At 44.8% G+C, this 23698-nt stretch overlaps 1 protein-coding gene and 1 pseudogene across 12 annotated transcripts in view; one reads left to right on the top strand and one right to left on the bottom strand.

The window, feature by feature from the left end:
• The window catches only part of PACC1 (proton activated chloride channel 1), a 163655-nt gene that overhangs the window by 128385 nt on the left and 11572 nt on the right, over nt 1-23698 (top strand). For 11 of the 12 annotated variants that reach the window (XM_045084701.1, XM_045084700.1, XM_013058466.2 and 8 more), the window contains 2 exons: nt 1412-1508; nt 22629-22838. In XM_045084701.1, the coding sequence (XP_044940636.1) occupies nt 1412-1508; nt 22629-22838 (307 nt within the window). The remainder of the gene's footprint in view (nt 1-1411; nt 1509-22628; nt 22839-23698) is intronic. The other variant, XM_045084704.1, reaches the window with a different exon arrangement.
• Nucleotides 11596-11851, bottom strand: LOC101676806 (annotated as a pseudogene).

Below are 23698 nucleotides of genomic sequence, written 5' to 3'. Positions count from 1 at the left end.
GAAGACCAGTAGATACATGAGAGTTTTATTTTAACCCAAGTCTCCTGGAGATTAATTTTTAGTGAAAATGTTTTGAGACCTTAAGTGCTGATACTGTGAACCTAAGAAAATACTTAGGAAAGCTATCCCCTTCCCCTCCCTCCTAATTCAGTGATAAGTCCTCTAAATTCTGGTCTTTTTTTTTTTTTTTTAAGATTTTATTTATTTATTTGACAGAGAGAGATTACAAGTAGGCAGAGAGGCAGGCAGAAAGAGAGAGGAAGCAGGCTCCCTGCTGAGCAGAGAGCCCGATGTGGGACTCGATCCCAGGACCCTGAGATCATGACCTGAGCCGAAGGCAGCGGCTTAACCCACTGAGCCACCCAGGCGCCCCTAAATTCTGGTCTTGATCTCTCTTGCCCTCTTCCTCCTCATTGCTACCAGAATTGTTGGTTATCATTGTATCCTTTTGCCCCGTATCCCTCTCAGTGGCACTTTCTCCATTTCCCAGATGAGAACACTATGAGGGGAGATTGAAGTTACCAGCTACCAGGATCTGTTTCTGGGATGGGCTGCCCTCTCCATTTCGTTCTGCCATTTGCAGTCGGCGTGCGTAGACGCGAGCCAGAGTCCTGGAGAGTTCCGTCACCACTTTCACTGTTTCCTCCTGCCTCTTAGCAGACTCTTAGCTGCCTTTCCTCCTCCTTCTCTGGGAAGCCGTTAAGTTTATAGGCTTTGGAACTAGACCAACTTAGATTTGACTTTTGGTTCTGTGGCCATGGAAAGTGTTGTGGCTGAATTACGCCCCTCCAAAAAGATGTGTGGAGAATGTGAACCCCTAGTACCTCAGAAAATGACCTTATTTGGAAATAAGGTCATTGCAGATGTAATTAGTTAAGAGGAGGTCATCCTGAAGTAGGGTGGGCCCTTATCCAATATGGCGTCTTTATAAGAAGATGACTGTGTGGAGACACAGAGACACACAGAGACTCCATGTGGAGATGAAGGTGGAGATTGGAGATGAGATGCCTTACAGGCCAAGAACACCGAAGCTTGCCCACCATTACCAGAAGCTAGGAGAGCGTCATGGAAAAGATTCTTCTTCACAGCCCTCAGAAGGAATCAGCCCTGCCAACACCTTGATTTTAGATTTCTAGTTTCCAGAACTCTGAGGGACTCAGCTTCTGTTCTTTTGAGCCACGCGGTCTTCGGTGCTTTGTTAGAGCAGCCCCGGGAAACCGACACACAGGAAGTTCCATGACTTTCCTGGGCCTTGGTGTCCTCATCTGTAGAACTGGTATAGCACACCCTACATCATGTGGTACTGTGTGTGTGTGTGTGACCGTCAAGAGGGACTTTCTGCTTTCTTATTCTAGTCCTAAGTAGCAGGGCTGGTGCGGCTGACCGATTTGCCCTCTTTGTTCCCCTCCAGCTGAGTGAGGAGTTGGATCAGGTGGTTGAGAACTCAGAGCAGACGGACGGGCAGGAAAAGGAGACAGACGGAGTCCAAGGTCCAGGAGTCTTACCAGGTAAGTGGGTTCAGCGCTGGGGCGGAAGAACTGGAAAGTGGTGCTCTGCCGTTGCCGCAGCCAGAGGCCCCAGCCCAGGCGCCTTGCCAGCTGGGTACCTGCGGAAGAGGAGGAGCCCCCCCTGCCCCGTGCCCCGGTGTCAGGTCTCCAGTATTGCCCCAGTTCGAAAGCTATCCATATTTAACCAGCCTGGGGACGGAGAATGTGTCCAGGCCAGTGTCTGTTCTTTTCTGTGCTCTGGTGTGAGCCACTTCGTGAGGCCAGGCCGTTGGATACAGTGATCTCTGCTCTTCTGTTTGTTTTTCCCTAGGAGGCTGTTAGCAGTGGAGCCTCTTAATATCTGAGTCACTTCCCAGGGCCCTCTAGGAGAATATAGGCCTCACTGCCTGAACATCAGGTCTCCCCACGATTGTCACCCAGCCGGGCAAGCAGGGTCCCATTTGTCAGGCCGCATCCTGGGGAGTCTTACGGACTCCCTCCTGGATACACTCTGCTCCCTTATGTGACGTCCTGGGTAACACTTGACTTCCCAGGCTGCTTGCTCCCTCCAGCCGCCTTCGCAGTCTCCTTCTAGCTCTTGGGTGTTACATGTTGGTCAAGGCCCCCATGTCGCTGTGGAGGGCAGGCTCACCTGGGCCACCCTTCCTGCTTCCATCCCTGCTTTGCTCGTACACGGGGCCGCGTTCACTCCTAGCCCAGAGCGTACTAGCCCAGAGCTCCGGACTTGTATATCCAGATGCCCCCTGGTAGCTCTGCTTGAGTGTCCCAAAGGTACCCTAAACCCCAAACTGACCTCATGGTCTCCTCCCTCCCCCCCCCCCCCCCCCCCCCCCAGCGTGGCCCTTTTCTGGCATTTCCTGTTTCGGGGAATGGAACCCGCCGCCCATCCAGCTGAATCAGAGTCATTTTCTTCCCCTTCCTTCCTTCCTTCCCCTTTTCCTCTGCTGCTCAGCCACGCTCGCCTTCTTTTACTTAGGCCTCCCTCCCTTCCACTCTCCGGCGTTTTCGTGGTTTTAGTCCTCCGCCTGGAAGGGTCTTCGGTCTGTCATCTAGTTAATGCTAATCATTCTTCAGCTCTCAGCGCGCCCACTGTTCTCTACAAAGCCTTTCCGACCTCCTGGCTGGATCGCTTCCCCACTCCAACCCTGTCCCTTGCGGTCTGCACACCTCTCTGTCGGAGCCATCCCTGATGGGACGGGGGATTCGTTTGCCGGGCATTTGATGGACGTCGGTGCTGCCGGCGCGTAGGCTCCGTGAAGGCAGACACCGGTCTGTTTCCCTCACCACCTTGGCCCTGGCCATGCAAGAAACCTTGGTTGAATAAATGAACGAGTGAATGGAGCCTCCGCCTAACTCCCAGCTTCTTGGGTGGATTAGAGGAGGTGGGCTTCTGCTCCTCGTGATGCTTGCATTTATGGGGGAGAGGGCTGAGATGGGTTCTTCTGTGCTGGTGCTTAATCCCCACAAGACTAGAAGGGAGGAGACCGGAGGAGGAGCTCTTTCCTGGCTGCTTTCTTGGAGCCAAGCTCTGTCCTACCCGTTGCCCCACTGAACTCTCATAGGTTTCACCTCCAGGGAGGTGGTCAACCTGATTTTCTTTCTTTTTTTTTTTTTTTTAAGATTTTATTTATTTATTTGACAGAGAGAGATCACAAGTAGGCAGAGAGAGAGAGGAGGAAGCAGGCTCCCCGCCGAGCAGAGAGCCCGATGCGGGACTCGATCCCAGGACCCCGAGATCATGACCCGAGCCGAAGGCAGCGGCTTAACCCACTGAGCCACCCAGGCGCCCCTCAACCTGATTTTCATGGTTGAAGACCCGAGGCCCAGGGGAGTTCAGGAAAGTATGGGAAGATCCCTGGGCTGATAAACAGACTGAATCCAGCTCTGTCTGACCTCAGACTCTTCCTACTACACCAGTGCCTTTTAAGAAGTATTTTAAGCATCTTTTATTAAAGCCTCTTGCGTAAAAGGTAGTAGCATGTCTGCCCCCACTCTGGCTTTCGGCACTACCTCTGAAGCCCTCAAGCCCCAGGGAGAGAATGGCACATCCCTATTTATCTGCATTAGCTCTGGATATTAGTTTCTGTTGTCTCTATAACGAATTACCACAAAGTTAGTGGCTTAAAGCAACACAGATTTATTATCTTACAACTCTGGAGGGCAGAAGTCCAAAATGGGTCTCACTGGGCTAAAATTAAGGTTTCAGCAGGACTGCGTTCTTTTCTGGAAGCTGTAAGGGAACATCCATTTCAGTGCCTTTTCGAGCTTCTAGGGGCTGCTCACATTTCTTGGCTCATGGCCCTTTTTCCATCTTCAAAGCCTCCCGTGGCCGGTTGAGTCTTTCTCCTATCATTTCTCGTATCGTCTGACGCTGACTTCTGCCACCTCTTCCCCGTTTAAGAGCCCTGTGGTGGTGTTGGGCTCCCCCAGATAACCGAGGAAAATCTCCTCGTCTTAAAGTCAGGTGAGTGGCAGCTTTAAGCCCACCTGCTGCCTCAGTTTCTCTTTGCCATGTCACTTGAGCTGTTGATAGTGCCAAGAATGAGGCCTTGGACTCCTTCTGCCTGCTGCACACCCTGCTTTCTGCCCTCGGGCCCCCAGTCAGAAGAGGATGCATGGAGATGGCCGGATGAAGAGGAGACAGGCCAGCATGGAAAGATGAAGAGTTCTTTTGTATTTCCTCTTAGAGATAAGTGCCCTCCAGACTGGGAAGTGTTCGTGGTGACCTTTGGCCTTGGCTTCTCTTTTGCCTCTGATTCCTGGGGCCTTAAATCCTGAGGTCAGCCTGAGCAGGAAGGCGGACCTCAAGCAGAGTAAATTTTGGGTAGTTCCAGGGCCTGGCAAGAGCCTCCCGTACTTTTGGCGGACCCTTCTGGGTGCATCTCCTTTGTAGACCATAGAAGATCCAGACTCAGAAGTCTCAGTAGTGAGTTGGCCTGAGCTTGATGAACTTGATGACCTGATAGACAATTCTCAGAGCTCATTTCCAGCCTTTGAGCCCTTGAACAATAGTTCAACTAATGGTAATGAGGACAGTAGCCACCATTTATTTCCTGGGTGCCTTCACGTACTAGGCCTTCATAGGGCTTTGTGTCTGTGCTTACATAGAGCCATCACGGCCACTCTGCGAGGGAGCTGGTTAGTCTGGAGGTATGGAGAGGTTAAGTAATATTCTCAGAGCTTCTGAGTGGCAGGGCTGAGATTTGAACCCAGGGCTGCCTCCCGGGGTGTCCTGACTCTGGCTCAGTTTCTAGATGAGCTGCTTTTCTGCTCCCAGATTCTCCCCTTCCTCCCCCCGAGTCACTCTTGCACTCCGTCACCTGTTACTCCATGTGCTAAAACTACAAAGGCGAACGAGGCAAGGTCCACTTCAGGGACTCAGGACATGTAGAGAGAGAAGGCAGGTTCCCCACAGAAGCACTTCTCCGTCCCTGTATAGAGCCTGCTCTGAACAACCTAATGAGGGCCTTTTCTCCCTGTTAGGTGCTTTCCTGGCACTTGGTATTTTTTCCTTGTAGAATTTGAATTTAGCACAGTCGAAAAGAAATACTTATTGAATATAATTTTTTTTTTCTTTTTAAGATTTATTTATTTTAGAAAGAGTGAGTGAGCACAAGCCAGGGGCAGGGCAGAGGGAGAGGGAGAGCGAGACCCCTCAAGCAGACTCCTTGCTAAGTGCAGAGCCAGATGCAGGGCCTGATCTCACGACCCTGAGATCACGACCTGAGCCAAAGTCAAGAGTCAGACTCTTAATGGACTAAGCCACCCAGGCACCCCTTGACCATAATTCTTTAACGAGTTGTTAAACCCCTTGGACTTGCCCCTGGGAGTGCTTCTGTGAGGCACTCCCAGAACTTGGTCTTTCCCTCCTTCATTGCACCTCTGACGCTTACTTCGCAGAGCACCCGGTCCCTTGTGGGGGCTCAGTATTTGTATTTGTACTTCAGGATTGGGGGACGTGGAGGTTTGGAACAGGAAGGTATGTCCTCTGAGCAATAGGGATGAATGATTGAGGGTCAAGGAAATAGTAGGGACAGAAATGGGGCTTCAGAAATGAACAAAAGGGGGCTTCCTTAGTGAAGGAACTGGGATTAATGGGAGGAAGGGCGCTTGCCCTGCGCAGTCCTAGCACACGAAAGCACCCAATGGCGGGTGGCTGCTGTCCTCCTTAGGTGGGAAAGAAGGGGCTGGCGAGGGAGGAGGAGGGGTGGCACCCGCAACCATGGAGAGCGCGGGATAAAAACAGGGTGCGTTGGAAACTGGGTGGCGGGGTGCGTTTGGAGTGGTGGGTTGGCGAGAGAACTAGAAGCAGATGAGGCTGAAGGACAGATTGAGTGCGATTCGGGAGGGCTTTGTGTGGCAGGGTTTAGCCTTTACGGAGTGGGGCGTATTTAATGGGATTGGAGCAGACCGGTAAGCGGGGCCACTGCGCTGGGTCAAAGGCTGGTGTGGCGGGCTGCCGCGAGGAGCGCGAGAAGGGAGACTCCGAAGACTGAGGCTGGGTGAGTGGGCGGATGTAGACCTATTTCAGTCTGGAGGGGTGAGTACCTCGAAGAGAAGGTGCTCTTGTGCTGCAGACACACGAAGCCCCAGTGGGTGCCGTGTGTCTGGGCTGAGCTGAGCAATGGCACAGTGAAGGTAGGAGCCTTGAAGAAAGCTTGGGACCATGTGTAGAGGGAGCTGCGGAGACTGGGCCTTGAGGAATGGCCACGTCTGGGGACCAGCAGAGGAGGGGGAGCTGGAGCCTGATGGAGGGCCTCGCGGTGGGAGCCACAGGACAGGCGGCCAGGACTGGGATGCTGAGGCTGCTGGCACTGCACAGCACAGGTTCAGGCTAAGCACCAGATGTTCAGGATTATATTCCCAGTTTTACGCCTCCGAGATAAGTAATTCCAATCCGTAGTCTGAGAGCCTCAATCTGTTTCCTCTCCATCAGGGGAATCCCAACCACTTATTCTCTCCAAAGGGAGAAATGAGAGCAGACATGTTAACTGAATAAGCAGTTTATTATATCACAGTTGAAATAAAATTGAGGAAGACACTTGGCTAGTTAGTCATTATAGTCAGTTCTCCATGGAAACAACTGTATATTAATAGAATTGACAAAGATCAGCAGCCAAAGGAAAAAATATATTGGATCTCCTCAAAATGAAAAACTTAAGTGCATTAAAAGACACTACCCAGAAAGTGAAAAGACAGCCTGCAGGATGAGAGAACTTTTCAAATCACATGTCTGATGAGGGGCCTGTATTTAGACTATAGAAAGAAATTTATGATCCAATAATAAAAGGACAACCCAAATAAAAAATGGGCAGAGAATCGGAATAATGTTTTTCCAACACAGAGGACTGATGAACACATGAAAAGACACTCAGTGTCAGCCGTCGTCAGGGAAATGCAGATCTACACTACAGGGAGAGGTGTTTGGCTGTGTAACCTTCAGGCCTGTGAGGATGGCTACAGACAGATGGACAAGTTTCAGTGGAGAAGTAGGGAAATTAGGACCCCCAGAGATTGTTGGTGGAAATGTAAAATGGTGAAGATTTTTTTAATGGTAAGATGTATTGGTGTCTTGTTTGGGAATTGGAGTGCCATGGCATGTACTGTGGGGAAAACAGTCTGGCAGTTCCTGAAAGTTCAAATACAGAGTCACCATGTGGCCCTGCAATTCGACTTCTAGGTACATATCCGGGGGAAGTGAGAACTCATGTCTGCACATAAACTCGCACACGAATGCTCCTAGCAACACTACTCATAATAGCCCCAAAATGGAAGCAACCCAAAGGTCCTTCAAGTGATGAATGGTTAAATAAAATGGTATATTCACACAATGGAATATTATTTGGCAATAAAAAGGAATGAAGAACCAATATGTGCTATGTCATGGATAAATTTTGAAGATCTACGTTAGGTGAGAGAAGTCAGACACAAAATTGAGTGATTCCATTGGACTCTCCAGAATAGGCAAGTCCACAGAGACAGGAAGCAGGTTATTGGTCTCGAGGGACGAGGAGGAATGGAGGAGTGACTCCTAATGGGTATGGAGATTCTGTTCGGGTAATGAAAACATTCTGCTAATTACATAGTGGTGATGATTGCACACCTTGAGAGTACACTAAACACTAAATATATTCACTTTAAAGAGGTAATTTTGTGGCATGTAAACCATATCTCAGAAACCCCACCAAAACAGCAAACCTACCACATCACTAAAAAGGGGTGGGGGGAGGAGACCACTCATTCCTTCTTTGCATTCAGAATGCATCTTGGCCCCATGCTGTTTGCAAGGTTGAGTTTTGCAGGATTACGGTGGGCAACCAGTTCCCCCTTCCTGGGAATAAAAGTCCCACTGTGTTTTCAGAAGTTGAGTTACTCACCACATATCTTCTTATATTTTGGGGCAAGTCTGGGTTTTGGAAGCAGTACTGTCATGGGTTTTGTAAAACTCCTAGATTACCTTTCCCAAGAAAGTTTTTTGTTTTTTTTTTTTAAAGATTTTTATTTATTTATTTGACAGAGAGAGATCACAAGTAGGCAGAGAGGCAGGCAAGGAGAGAGGAGGAAGCAGGTTCCCTGCTGAGCAGAGAACCTGATGTGGGACTCGATCCCCGGACCCTGAGATCATGACCTGAGCTGAAGGCAGCGGCTTAACCCACTGAGCCACCCAGGCGCCCCCCCAAGAAAGTTTCATGCATTATTTTTGACTGTCTATTGTCATGAGTTTGCATTCATATAAAAGATGTATACTTTTGGGGCGCCTGGGTGGCTCAGTGGGTTAAGCCTCTGCCTTTGGCTCAGGTCATGATCTCAGGGTCCTGGGATCGAGCCCCGCATCAGGCTCTCTGCTCAGCAGGGAGCCTGCTTCCCCGCACCCCTGCCTGCCTCTCTGCCTGTTTGTGATCTCTCTCTCTGTCAAATAAATAAAATCTTAAAAAAAAAAAAAATAGATGTATACTTTTAAAACCCCTTCATCCAGCTTGCCCCAGGAAAACCAATGTTTGGTTTTTCCAAGCGCAGAATGCATAGGATATTTTGACAAATGCCCAGCACTTTTTTTTTTTTTAAACTGGTAAGACAGAATGGTGTCTTATTGCAGAATTGGAGTGCCACAGCGTGTGTGGATGATAAATAGTTTCACAGTTTTTATTTAGCTTCATGCCGATTCGTGGATCAAGAAAAGGCCAGGAGAGGAGCTCACGTTGGCTTCTTTGAAACAGAGGAGCCTCTTGGACAGTATTCCCACAAGAGTGATTTGTCCAAATAGCTCTACCAAAGAAATCCAAGTGATGCAAATTGTCATGTGATCTTTTTGTGTCTTAAGTTCATTTTTTTAATGATTTTCAAAAAGTTGTGTGTGGGGGGGATTCACCTCTTTCCCTAACCAAAGGCATCATGAAAGTGCAACATTTCAAATCATGTTTATGTGGCTTCTCATAGGGTGAATCGCTGCCCGCAGATGCCAGTTACTGTTCCTCTTGATTTGTGGCTTAACCAGGAGGAAATGTCTCGAGCTTCTACTTGTCAAGAGGCACGGGACCTCGGGGCTCTCATTCTCTGCCAGTTATAGACGCTGGGACCCGGATCACTGCATAGAGGGTGGGTTTGGACCACGTGGCCCTTTAGGTCCCTGCCAACTCTTAAAAAGTCTATTCAGATGTTAAACTTAGAGTTCGTTCAGTTTTGTCTTGGGATTTTTTTCAAACCTCGTTCGGATGTCGAAAGCTGGTCCCTGTTGCTACTACAGTTCACAGGCCCTGGTGCAAGGAAATGTTCTTTATAATGTTTTGAAGTGAACCTGTGGGAGGCACTGGGCTGGCTTAGCGGAAGAGCATGCAACTCCTGATCCTCAGGGTCATGCGTTCAAGTGCGGTGTCGGGTGTGGCGGTTACTTAAAAAAAAAATCTGAAAAGTGAACATGTGGTCCCCTATGGGCCACGAGAGGTGGGGGTGCTTTCCAGGCAGAAGAGCTGTGGATGTCTGTGTGTACACAGACCACTACACTTTGGGTCTTGTGACCCTGCAGCCCAGCTACGCGAGGCTGATCAGGAATCAGTGCCTGAGCTAAGGGAAGCCACCTCTAGGCGGGGGATGAAGGACAACAGAATCCCGTGATGTGGGTGACAGTTTCCCTTATCCCGGATACTCTCTGGGAGGGGGACTTTGCTGGTACAGTGGAGCGCAGTCCTAGAGAAGCATGGAGAGCGAGCAGGTGGCAGAGCCACCAGGAAGCAGAAACTGACACCGTCCCTAATAACAATAAGCAGTAAAAGTCGAATCAGAGACACAGATTGAAAAAGAGTCTTGCTGTAATTCCTCTTGGAGAACTAGAGCTGCCACCTTTCATGGTGGCTCCCGCTCAGTGCCCAGGGGCTTCCTTCGGGCTTCCTGGTTCCTCACTTCTCTTTGTGGCTGTCAACATCCATTGTCTCCCGTACCCTGTTCTTTACTGTCTGAAGGAACCTCATAGACACTTCTGGGAATGTACACTTCCATGTAGTTAGACTTCCATGTAATGTAGAAACTTTCTGAAATATTTGGTCATGAATAGCAAGGGACTCCATTTGCTTTAGAGTTTCAGGGACCTGGGGTGCATGGCTCTTCTCCTGCAGGTGGAAGGTAGCTAGCTAGCCCTGCAAGACTTCGTTCCTCTGCCATTGGGGTCATCCAGCCATCTAACAGGCATGGAAACATTACATGCCTGCTACATAAAAGATACTGTCTTCTGCCTCTCCATTTTGTTTTTGGCATTTCCTCCCTTTAATTTATCATTACTAAGAAATGGTAGGGCTTTGGTGTTCATTTTTGCTATCTTTATCAGTGAAGGTTTTATTTTTTAAGGAGTAGAGGGCACATTCCATTTCTCTGGTAACATGAATGGAATAAGCGGGCACTCTGTAAAGCACTTTGCAACGTTCTCCTTCGTTTTAGACTTCCTATAAAATTGAAATGATTATTTTCTTTTCACATGAAGAAGGTGAGGCACAGGAGACCTAAGTAAGTTGTCCTGGGTCTTGGGGTCATCAGGAGCAGAGCTGGAGCCTAAATCTCTGACACTAAAGCTTGTGCTTGTGACCCCTCGGCTGGATGTCTGGACTTGCAGTTTAGAAAATAAATGAATAATGAACTCCAAATTATTTCTTCATCAGAGTCCTTCTGGTGCTTTGGGCACAGTGCTGGTGACCTCCACAGAGCCTTTGCTGATCACTGCCCTTCTCCCCACACCTGTACTTCACATTAAGCAAAGGAAATCTCACAGTTTATATCCTCTTGTCCTTCTGAGTTCTGTGGCACTTTTAGCACAGATTGTGAGTCGTCCTCTCCTGGCATCTCCCTGAAGCCCCTAGTACAGAGTCTTGCACATAGATTTGGTGTTTGATTCATGTTTGTAGCAGAATAGAATGAAGGACTTTTCTCTAACCTAAGACCCTTTGATAGTTCTGTGCTGATGGTGGTGGTGGCTTTTTTTTTTTTTTTTTTTAAGATTTTATTTCTTTGTCAGAGAAAGAGCGCAAGTAGGGGGAGTGGTGGTAGAGGGAGAAGCAAGCTCCCCACTGATCAGGGGTCCCAACTTGGGGCTTGATTTCAGGACCCTGTGATCATGACCTGAGCCAAAGGTAGACACTTAACTGACTAAGCCACCCAGGTGCCCCTGTGGTTTTGTGCTTTTAAATAAAAGAAAATGAAATAATTATAAGCAAATACTCTTATATCTTTGGATTTAAAGTCCATTTTTTATAGGGACCATATTGTTAGGTGCTGTTTCTAATCCAGGCTGAAAGTCACTGCCTTTTAATTGGAATATTTAGTCCATTTATGTTTTTTAAGTTGAAGTATAGTTTACCTATAGACCAATACATTAGTTCCAGATTACAACATGGTGATTCAAGAATTGTATGTAGTACACAGTACTCACCACAATAAATTGCCATTCGTCACCACACAAAATCAGTATAAAATTATTGACATACTCTCTATGCTGTACTTTTCATCCCCAGAACTAACTTTGAAACTGGAAGTTTGTACTTTTTTTTTTTTTTTAATTTAAAATATGTATATGGTTTTCCACTCATTTTGATTCAGGTTGCTTTTAGTGCTGCTTCTGTCAGAAGGAGCATCCTTCTGGAAGCTTTGCTTTTCTTCCTTATCAGTTGGCACAGGACAGCCAACGCACGAAACTGCTGTGTTTGTGCATGGTTACAGATGGCAGTGATTTTATGGCATCCAGGGCATTTCCCATCAGTGAAGTAGGAATTAGAGCTCTGCACCAGGCGCTGCTGCTTATGCTTCCTTTTCTCTTCCTCCAGGGAGGCATAGAGGAGGTCCTCTGCAAGGGGCATATTCTTGTGGGAAGCTTGTTGCCAGGAAGGCTTGAAGTTTGAACCTCTTAGTTCCTTTTTTGTTCTGTTTTGTCTTTTTAGTTCTCTTTTACCTATCACCCCTCACCCTTCTCTCCTCTGAAAACCTCCACCTTGTTCTCTGTATTTGTGAGTCTGTTTCTGTTTGTTTTGTTTTTTAGATTCTGCATATAAGTGAAATTTGTCTTTTTCTATCTGACTTAATTTCACTTAGCATAATAGGGTCCATCTATGTTGTTGTGAATGGCAAGATTTCATTCTTTTTTTTATGACTAATAGTCCACATCTTCTTTATCCATTCCTCTATTGTTGGATACTTGGGTTGTTTTTGTATCTTGACTATTGTAAATAGTGCTGCAATAGACATCAGAGTGCACCTATCTTTCTGAATTCGTGTTTTTGTTTTCTTTGTGTAAATACCCAGTAGTGGAATGGTAGTTCCATTTTTCATTTTTTGAGGACCCGCCATACTGTTTTCCGTAGTGACTGCATCAGCTTACTTTTCCACCAACAGTACATGAGAGTTCCTTTTTCTCCACGTCCTTGCCAACAGTTATTTCTTGTCTCGTTGCTACTAGCCATCTTATTGTGGTTTTGATTTGCATTTCCCTGATGATTAGTGATGTTGAGCATCTTTTCATGTGCCTGTGGCCATCTGGGTGTATTCTTTGGAAAATTGTTTTTCAGATCTTCTGCCATGTTTTAAATCTGATTTTTGGGGGTGATAAATGAGTTGAATGCATTCTTTATATATTTTGAATATTAATCCTTTGTCGGATATATCATTTGCAAATGATACATCATTTAGTAGGTTGCCTTTTCATTTTGTTGATGGTTTCCTTTGCTATGTGAATGCTTTTTAGTTTGATGTAGTCCCAATAGTTTGCTTTTGCTTTTGTTTCCCTTGCATAAGGAGACCAGTCCAGAAAAATGTTTGCTAAGGCCAGTGTCCAAGAGATTACTGACAGTGTTCTCCTTTAGGAGTTTTATAGTTTCTGGTCTTACATTTAGGTCTTTATTTCATTTTGAGTGTACTTTTGTGTACAATGTAAGTTGTGTGGTAAAAGAAAGTGGTCCAGTTTTATTTTTTGTACATCGAAGTCCAGTTTTCTCAACAGCATTTGTTGAAGAGACTGTCTTTTCCCCATTATATATTCTTCCCTCCTTTGTTGTAGATTAATTGACCATATGTAAACATGGGTTCATTTCTGGGCTACCTACTCTGTTCTGTTGACATGTTGTCTGTTTTCTGCCAGTGCCTTACTATTTTGATTACTATAGTTTTATAGTATAGCTTGGAATCTGGGATTTTGATACTTCTAGTTTTGTTCTTTCTCAAGATTGCTTTGGCTATTCACAGTCTTTCTTGGTTCCATACAGATTTTAGTATTATCTGTTCTAGCTCTATGAAAAATACTGTTGGTATTTTAAGAGGGATTCATTGGATCTGTAGATTGCTTTGGGCAATATGGACATCTTAACAATATTCATTCTTCCAATCCATGAGTGTGATATCTTTTCATTTTTTGGTGTTACCTTCAATTTCTTTCAACAGTGTCTTAGAGTTTTCAGAGTACTTGACTTTCACTTCCTTGGTTAAATTTATTGCTGGGTATTTTATTCTTTTTGATGCAATCATAAATTGGATTGTTTTCTTAATTTCACTTTCTGCTACTTTCTGTATAGTGTATAGAAATGCAATATAGGTTTCTGTATGTTAACTTTGTATCATACAAATTTACTGAATTCATTTATTAATGGTTTTTAGTGGTGTCTTTAGGGTTTCCATATATAGTATCATGTTATCTGCAAAAAGTGACAGTTTCACTTCTTCCTTTCTAATTTGTATGGTTTTTAGTTCTTGTCTGATTGCTGCAGCTAGGACTTCTATTTCTGTGTTGAATAAAAATGGCAAGAATGTTCATCTTGTGTTGTTTCTGATCTTAGAGGAAAAGCTTTTAGTTTTTCATTCTTGAGTATGATGTTAGTTGTGGGTTTGTCATATATAGTCTTTATTATGTTGAGGTATATTCCCTCTGACCCTTTGTTGAGACTTTTTTTTTTTTTTTATCATGAATGGTTGTTGAATTTTGTCAAATGCTTTTGCTGTGTCTACTGGGATGATCATATGGTTTTTAGCTTTCATTTTGTTAATGTGGTGTATCCCATTGATTTCTTTGCAGATATTGAAACATCCTTGCATAAATTCCTCTAGAATAAATTCCACTTGATCTTGGTCAATGAACTATTTAATGTACTGTTGAATTTGATTTGCTAATATTTTGTTGAGTATTTTTGTATCAATGTTCATCAAGAATATTGGCCTGTCAGTTTCTTTTTTTTTTTTTTTTGGTAGTGTCTTTTGTTTTTGTGTCAGGGTAATCTGAAGAGAAATCTGTTCAGATTTTTTATTTCTTCCTAATTCAGTTTTAGAAGATTGTGTATTTCTAGGAATTTATTTCTTCTAGGTCGTCCAATTTGTTGGTGTATAATTTTTTGTAGTAGTCTTTTATAATCCTTTTTATTTCTATATTAGTTTTAATTACTCTTTCATTTCGATTTTATTCTTTTAGTTCTCACTCTTTTTTTCTTGATAAGTCTGGCTACAGTTTTGTCAACTTTGTTTATCCTTTAAAGAACCAGCTCTTGGTTTCATGATTCCTTTCTATTTTTATTATTTTTTTTTTTAGTTTCTATTTTATTTATATCTTCTCTGCTCTTTATTATTTCCTTCCTTTTATTAACTTTGGGCTTCATTTGTTCCTCCTTTTCTAGTTTATTTAGGTGTAGGTTAGATTGAGATTTTTCTTGTTTCTTGAGGTAGACCTGTATTACTATAAATTTCTCTCTTAAAACTGCCTTTGCTACATCCCAAAGATTTTGAACTGTTGTATTTCCATTTTCATTTGTTTCCAGGCATTTTTTTTTTAATATTCCTTTGATTTCTTCATTCACTGATTTGTTATTTAGTAGCATGTTGTTTAGCCTACATGTGTTTCTGCTTTTTTCTAGTTTTTGTTTTTTCTTTTTCCTTGTAATCAATCTCTAGTTTCATACAGTTTGTGGTCAGAAAAGATATTTGATTTGATTCCAGTCTTCTTAAATTTATTGAGACTTATTTTATGACTGAATGTGATCCTTTCTAGGTAATGTTCTGTGTGTGCTTGAAAAGAATGTGTATTCTGTTGATTTCAGATGGGATGTTCTATATATATATGTTAAGTCTATCTGGTCTAATGTGTTGTTTGAAGACACTGTTTTCTTATTGATTTTCTGCCTAGATGATCTATCCATTGGTGTAAGTGGGGTGTTAAGATGCCATACTATCACTATATTATCATCAATTTCTTTTTTTTTTTAAGATTTTATTTATTTATTTGACAGAGAGAGATTACAAGTAGGCAGAGAGGCAGGCAGAGAGAGAGAGGAGGAAGCAGGCTCCCTGCTGAGCAGAGAGCCCAATGTGGGACTCGATCCCAGTACCCTGAGATCATGACCTGAGCCGAAATCAGCGGCTTAACCCACTGAGCCACCCAGGCATCCCTATTATCATCAATTTCTTTTTGTTTGTTAGTATTTGCTTCATGCATTTAGGTACTCCAGTGCTGAGCATAGATATTTACAATTTTTATATCTTCTTGTTGGATTACTTTATCATTATGTAATGCCCTTCTTTGTCTCTTGCCACAGTCTCTGTTTTAAAGTTCTGATTTTTGTCTGATATAAATATTGGTACTCCAGTTTGGGGAGCTTTTTTGGTTTTTGTTTTTGTTCTGTTCTTTCATTTGCACAGTAAATGTTTTTACCATCCATTCACTTTCAGTCTATGTGTCTTTAGGTCTCAGATGAGTCTATTGTAGGCAGCATTTAGATGGGTCTTGTTTCTTTATCCATTCAGTCTTTTGATTGGAGAATTTAGACTGCTTACATTTAAAGTTTTGATAGCCATGTACTTACTGCCATCTTGTTTATTGTTTTCTGGTTGTTGTAGTTTTTTTCTGTTCCTTCTTCTCTTGCTTTCTTGTGATTGATGACTTTCTCTGGTGTTATGTTTGCATTCCTTTCTCTTTATTTTTTGTGTTTTTATTTCAGATTTTTCATTTATGGTAACTATGAGGTTCATATATAATATTCTAAGTATATAGCAACCTATATTAAGTTGATGATTGTTTAAGTTCGAACATATTCTAAAAGCACTAAGTTTTTACTCCCCCTGTTTTTATGTATATAATATCATAGTTTACATCTTTCTAGTTTGTGGCTTTCTTCACTAATGTTTTAGATATAATTGATTTTACTACTTTTGTCTTTTAATCTTTATACTAGCTTTCTAGGTGGTTGATCTACTATCTTTACTATATATTTAATTTCACCCATGACATTTTTTCCTTTCATAGTCTTCTGATTATGTTCTGTTCTGCTTAAAGAAGTCCTTTTAATGGCCAGGTTAGTGGTGACGAACTTTAAATTTTGTCTGGGAAACTCTCTCTCCTGCAATTCTGAATTATAACCTTGCTCAGTAGAGTTTTCTTGATAGCAGGTTTTTTCTTTCAGCACTTTGAATATATCATGGCACTGCAATGTTTCTGCTGAAAAATCAGCTGGTAGCCTAATGGGATTTCCCTCATTAGTAATTTTTTGCTTTTTTCTTGCTGCTTTTAAGATTCTCTCTTTGGGGCACCTGAGTGGCTCAGCGGGTTATGTGTCTGCCTTTAGCTTGGGTCATGATCCTGGGGTCCTGGGATTGAGTCTTGCTTTTCCCTCTCCCTCACCTTCCTGCTTTTGCTCTATCTCTATCAAATAAGTAAATAAAATCTTTCAAAAAAGTAAGATTCTCTCTTGATCTTTTTTTTTTTTTAAGGTTTTATTTATTTGACAGACAGAGATCTCAAGTGGGCAGAGAGGCAAGTGGGGGGTGGGGTGGGGAAGCAGGCTCCCAGCTTAGCAGAGAGCCCAGTGTTGCTCGATCCCAGGACCCTGAGATCATGACCTGAGCTGAAGGCAGAGGCTTAACCCACTGAGACACCCAGGTGCCCCTCTCTTTATCTTTAATCCTTGACATTTTAATTACTACATCTTTTGTGGACTTCATTGAATTCATCTTATTTAGGACTCTCTGGATATCTCTTTATCCAGGTTAGATAACTTTTCAGCTATTATTTCTTCAAATAAGTTTTCTGCCCCTTTTCTCTGTCTTCTTCTGGGACCTCCATAATGCAAATGTTAGTACACTTGAAGTTTTCTCAGAGGTCCTGTAACCTATCCTCAATTTTTTTTTCACTTAAGATTTTTAATATTTTCAGGGGTGCCTGGGTGGCTCAGGGGGTTAAAGCCTCTGCCTTCGGCTCAGGTCATGATCCCAGGGTCCTGGGATCGAGCCCCACATTGGGCTCTCTGCTCAGCAGGGAGCCTGCTTCCTCTGCCTGCCTCTCTGCCTACTTGTGATCTCTGTCAAATAAATAAAGTCTTTAAAAAAATAAAAAATTAAAAAAAATTTTTTAAAGATTTTTAATATTTTCAAAATTAAGATTTTTAATAATATGACAGCTATATCTTACTTTTTAAATTTAAATCAATTGATTAATATATAGTATATTGTTAATTTCAGAGGTAGAGTTTAGTGATTCATCAGTTTTACATAATATCCAGTGCTCATTACATCACATGCCCTCCTTAATGTCCATCACCCAGTTACTCCATCTTCTCAGTCCCTTCACCTCCAGCAACCCTCAGTTTGTTTCCTATGATTAAGAGTCCCATAGTTTTTCTCCCTTTCTGATTTTGTCTTTTTTTATTTGACCTTCCCTTTCCCAGTGATCCTGTTATGTTTCTTAAATTCCACCTAAGTGTGAGATCATGTGATAATTGTCTTTCTCTGATTTCTTTTAGCATAATACCCTCTTGTTCCATCCATGTCATTCCAAATGTCAAGATTTCATTTTTTGATGGCTGAGTAGTATTCCATTGTATACGTGTGTGTGTGTGTGTGTGTGTGTGTGTGTGTGTACACACCACATCTTTGTCCATTCATCTGTTGATAATCCGTCTTCAATTTTTAAAATTAAAAAAAAATTTTTTTTCTTTTTGCTGTTCAGTGGGTACTTTCCATTATCCTTTCTTCTGGATTGCTGATCCCTTCTGCATCTGCTAAAATGCTGTTGATGTCCTCTCCTGTATTTTTCATCTCAGTTACTGTATTCTTCAACTCTGGTTGTTTTTTTTTTTTGTTTGTTTGTTTGGTTTTTTTTGGTTGGTTGTTTTTTACATTTTCTGTCTCTGTTGAATTTCTCACTCAGCTCATCCACTCCTCTCTATGTCTTATGATCATCTTTATGACTGTTACTAGGTATTTTGCTTATCTCTGTTTTGATTAGTTATTTTTCTGAAGATTCGTCTTGTTCTTTCGTTTGGAGCATGTTTATATGTCTGCTCATTTTGTTTGATCTTCTGTGTTTTCATGAATTGGGTGAAACAGCTACCTCTCCCTGTTTTGAAAGAGTAGACATCATGTAGGAACTTACCTGCACAGACTGTGTATGCCTGCCTGTGTGTAGCTTTGACTGGCTGACCGGAGCTGTACTGGGTGCCAGCTAGGGGTCCTTGGGTGTTCTCTCTAGGAAGCATCCTGGCAGGGAACACTGAAGTTGGTGGTAAGAATGGGATGGAGGTCTGGGGCCATGTGGCGCTTGAGTAGGCATGGGTTGGGGGGCACCTTGGGAATATGGCTAGAGCTGGTTTGGGCTGGGGGCCTGAAGCTCACTGAGGCAGTAGATGGGCTTGAGTGTCTAGACTCTGCTCCCATCTGTGCTACCAAAGTGGAGAGGCAACATAAACAGTGGTGCTTCCCAGCACTTCTGACCCCAGAGAAAATTCTTGGAATCCCCCCAACCCCCACCCTGGTTTGTCAGAGGCTCTAGGGTTAGTGATGGGTTTTCTCCATCTTTAGTCATTTAAGCCTTTTAAACCACAGCTTTTTTTCTGTGCCCCAGCATAGGTGAATCTGCTTGAGGGTCCTTCAGGGCTGTCCCCCTCTACTCTAGTCTGCTTTGTCAGGGAGGGGTGCCAGCGACTCTTGACTTTTGTTGTGCAGAAGCTGTTCAATCAGCCGTCAGTTCTTCAGGAGGAATTGTTCTATATCTGGTTGTAGAATTGACGTGACCATGGGAGGACATGAGTTCAAGGTCTTCCTATGTTGCCATCTTGGATCCTCCCCTAGTCTGTTTACATTTAATGTAACTATTCATATGGTTTGATTTGGTTCTACCAGTTTACTGTTTTTTGTTTGTCTCATGTATTTTTTTGTTTCTCCATATTTCTTTCATGCAGCCTTTTTTTTTTTTTGTGGGGGGGGCAGCAAAACAAAGTTTATGGAGTGATTTCTTGAGCGATTGCAAAAGTGTTAGTACAAAGCTCCCAAGGAGGGAGGGGATCTGAAGGGGTTGCCCTCTTGCAACTTATAAAGCTTATGATGTTGTATAATTTTTGCTCTAGTAGTCTTATGTTTTAAAAATACATAAGCAGCTTTTTATACTTACCTACGTATTTAGCATTTCAGTGATCTTTATTCCTTCCTGTATGTTTGAAATTTATCTAGTGTTAGTTCCCTTTGGCTCTCAGAATTTCTTTAACGTGCATCGTGGTGCAGATGTGTTGGTGATGAATTCTTTCAGATTTTATGTTTGAGAATATCTTTATTTTACCTTCATTTTTTGAAAGTTAGTTTTGCCAGAATTTAATTCAGGGTTGACAGAATTTTTTTTCTTCCCGCCCTTTAAAGATGTTCCGTTGTCTTTGGCCTCCCTTATTTGTGATCAAAAGTTACTTGTCATTAGATATAATATCCAGTATGTAATTTGTCTTTTTTTTTTTTCTAGCTACTTTCAAGATTTTTTTCTCTTTGCATTTGTAGTTTGACTGTGACTTGCCTAGGAACGGTTTCTTATTTATTCTGCTTGACATAGATGGAGCTTTTAGGATCTGCAAATTGATGTTTTTTCCCTCCAGTTTTGGGAAGTTTGGGCCATTATTTTTTCACATACTCTTTGTAACCCATTTTCTCTCTTCAGTAGATGTTGTTAGACTGTGGAATATTGTCCCACAGTTATCTAGATAGTCTCTGTTCAGTGTCTCCTTCAGTCTTTTTTTTTTTTTTAAACTTGGTTAACATTTGTTCATTTAACTTCAACTGCACTGACTCTCTTTTTTCTGCCTTCTTTGCTATTAAGACAGTGCAGAGAATTTTTCATTTCATTTCATTACTTTTCAGCTTTAGAATTTCTATTTGGTTCTTTTTTTTAAAAAAAAATTATTTGAGAGAAAGAGAGAGAGCGAGCATGGGGCAGGGGCAGGGACAGAGGGAGATGGAGAAACAGATGGAGAAACATTGAACAGGAAATCCCTGTGGGTCATGATCCCAGGACCCTGAGATCATGACCTGAGCTGAAGGCAGATGCTTAAGTGACTGAGCCACCCAGGTGCCCCTGGTTCTTTTTTATAGTTTCTGTTTCTCTATTTCCTCTTCATCCATTCCTTATCTATATATTTTCCTTTAATTCCTTCAAGTGCTGTAAAGTTCCTGTCTGCTGATGGCAACATCTGGGTCATCATGGCCTTGATTTCTTTTTCTTGTTTTTTTACATGATTTTTTCTTTTTTTTTAAAATTAACATATATTATTTATTTCAGGGGTACAGGTCTGTGAGTCATCAGTCTTACACACTTCACAGCACTCACCGTAGCACACGCCCTCCCCAGTGCCCAGCCCCCAGCCGCCCCATCCCACCCACCCCCCACCCTCCGGCAACCCTCACCAAGTTGGCTTTGGTTTCTATAGACTACTTTTTCCATTCAGTTTGGGTCACATTTTCTTGTTTCTTTGCATGTCTATTGATTTCTGATTCAACAGAAAACATGATAATGATACATTTTGGAGGTTCTGGATTCTGTTACAGCCCTCCGAGGGACTTTTGTCTTAGCAGGCAGTTAATGTCACGAGACTCAAGTTCCAGACTCCTGGCTCCCCTCTACTAGCAGCCGCTGAAATCTCCACTCACTTTATGTTTCAACCTGCTGCTTTTCCTCTTGGGGCCCTTGGGGTCTCCAGCCAAGAATTTGAACATATTTTATTGCAGATTTGGGGGTTTACCCTCCCCATCCCTTTCAGAGTTCCCCTTAACTTTCTGCCTGCTCTGCCCACCCTGAACTCTGTCCACTGCCACCCGGCAGAACAAGCGAACTTATAAATGTGGTCAGGTTCATTTTCTTTCCTTCCAGGGTCGACTTTTCTCATTTCTGCCTGCTTTTGATCATTCTCCAGTGCCTTCACATAATTTTTAAGTATTTTGTCCAAATTTTGTAACTGCTGTCTGTAGGAGAGGTGTAACCAAGCTGCTCTGTCATTGGTGGAAGCCAGAAGCCAAGCACATACTTTTTTGGACTTAGGTTCACACTTCTCCCCGGCCTTGGGCTTAGCCGCTATGGAGAGACTCGGGCTTTTTCCCCTGGGAGCTCCATTTTCAACCGAGGAGTAGAGATGATGCAGAGAGAACACTATGGGAATGTCTCAGTTGGCTTGGGGTGCTGTGCCAAAGAACCCTAGGCTGGGTGGCTTACACAACTTTTTTTTTTTTTTTTCCCTCAGTTCTAGAGATTGGAAATCAAAGATCAAATTTCGGTTTCTCATGAGGCCCCTCTCCTTGGCTCACACATGGCCATCTTCTCCCTGTGTCCTCATGGGGCTTTATCTCTGTGTGTCTATGTCCCTGGTGTCCCTTCATCTTTCTTATGAAGACACTAGTCCTGTTGGATCCAGGCCCCACCATTATGCCCTCATTTAACCTTCATTATCTCCTTAAAGGCCCTATTTCCAAGAAATCACATTGAGGATTAGGGCTTCAGTGTATAAGGTTGTTGGGCGGACACATAATTTCGTTCCTAGTAGAGCTGATCAAGGTTGGGGACGGTCTGGAAGCAGGCAGGAGCGGCTGTGGGGAAGGCGTCGGGACGCATCTCGTCAGCCGTTGAGTCGCTTACCATAGCAATGCCATCTGCTGCTCTCTGCCAGGCACGTTGTGAGGGGCTTACGGTTCAGCGTGGGCAGGACTGGCTCTGCCCTCATGAGTTCACAGATGAGGAAGGTGGGAAGACGTCCCGATGGACAGTGAGGTCGCAGAGTGATGAGAGAAGACATCTGGTGCCTTGGCAGCACTGACAGAGGGGTCCTCCATCCAGTGTATGGGTCGGGGAAGGCTTCCTCGAGGAGATGTCTTTCTAAACCAGAACCTGAAGTGTGAGTTAGGAGTCAGTCATGGAGGAAAAGGGCTTCAGGCCAAGCACAGGGATGGATAGATTTGGGGGGGGGCCGGGGTCGAGGGGGGGGCTCTGCACCCCAGAGGAGCAGAAAGTCATTTAGCACAGCGGGAGCCAGAGGCGCTGGAGGAGCAGAGCGGTGAGGGAGAAGGCCAGAAAGATGGGCTGGGGCCGGCTTCCGGGTTGGATTGTGACTCTGTCCTCCAGACAGGAAAGAAGTGTTAAAGAGAGTAGCAGTCTCCTGCTCAGAGGTCCCTTTCTGGCACAGTAAGTGCCTGGTGAATGTTGACACGTCCCACGTGTTATGGTTTGGGGGAAGGGGCTGACATGGTTGGAGGGTTGGGGGTGCGGATGACTTGCCTCCTTGCTAAAGCAGGGGAAGGGCCGGGAGGTCGCCGACCGCCTCTGGCTGCACCTGCCGCCGGGCTCTGGGTCACGCGTCTGGTGTTGCTGTTCAGCCCTGGACAGCGAGTCCGCCTCCAGCAGCATCCGCTTCAGCAAGGCCTGCCTGAAGAACGTCTTCTCCGTCCTGCTCATCCTCATCTACCTGCTGCTCATGGCCGTGGCCGTCTTCCTGGTCTACCAGACCATCACAGACTTCCGAGAGAAGCTCAAGCACCCCGTCATGTCGGTGTCTTACAAGGAGGTGGATCGCTATGACGCCCCAGGTAGAGACCCTGCCCCGGACGGGCAGCGGGGCCCAGGTCTGGGGCGCCGGCTTATAGAGGAGCCCCCGATGCCTTCCCCCACTGTGCTGGACAGCCGGGGGATAGCACGCAGCCGGACCCGGGCACGGTCTGGGTGTAGAGGACGCGCCCAGGGAGCTGCTGTCAGTACCCAGCAGAGCGTGTCCTGTGCAGAGCGGAGGGGTGCACGGGGCCGGGTGCGGTCACTGCGTAGTGGGGTGGGCAAGGAAGGCTTCGCACGGAGCCGGATTTGAGCCCGGCCTTGACAGAAGAGAGAGTTTTTCTGGGAGGGGGATGAACAGGAGCAGGGGTGAGTATAGGGAGGCGGAGGGCTTCCCTGGAGAGGATGTGTCTAGCCTGGCTCCAGATCGAGGCTGGTGATGAAGAGCGGGGGGGTGAAGGGTGGCAGGGGAGGTAAAGCCATCCAGACGTGGCTGGGGCCCTGCCTGGGGAGGGGGCTCCCTGTCTTCCCTGTCCCAGTGGGGCCTGGGGGGAGTCCCTGAGGAGGAGCCATCCCTGCCATAGAGGGTCATGTCTGCCTCAGGGCCATGAGCCTGGCCCTGGGCTCTAAAAGTGTGGGCAGGAACCGGGAGGCAGGAGCTCAGAGGGCTCTGGCTGTGCGCACCGGCCGTGTGCACCTGCTCTGCCCACAGGATGCCCGACTCACCCTCTGGATGGCCTGGCTACAGGGCAAAGCCAGAGTCTCAGGGGCCTTTGCCTGGGCTTCTGGAAAGTGTGCGGCTCGCAGTGTCTTCACCCATCCTTGCCTGTCTTGTGTTTGTGCCTCTTCTCTGTGGGTCTGCCTTGGTCCCTTGATCTGCGGGTGTTTCTTTCTGAGCTCG

This window comes from Mustela putorius, unplaced genomic scaffold (genome assembly GCF_011764305.1).
Source record: "Mustela putorius furo isolate JIRA1106 unplaced genomic scaffold, ASM1176430v1.1 tig00000785_pilon_pilon_pilon, whole genome shotgun sequence".
Taxonomy (NCBI): Eukaryota; Metazoa; Chordata; class Mammalia; order Carnivora; family Mustelidae; genus Mustela; species Mustela putorius.
The sequence above is the reverse complement of the archived record's forward strand: the minus strand, read 5'-3'. Positions and strand labels throughout refer to the sequence as shown.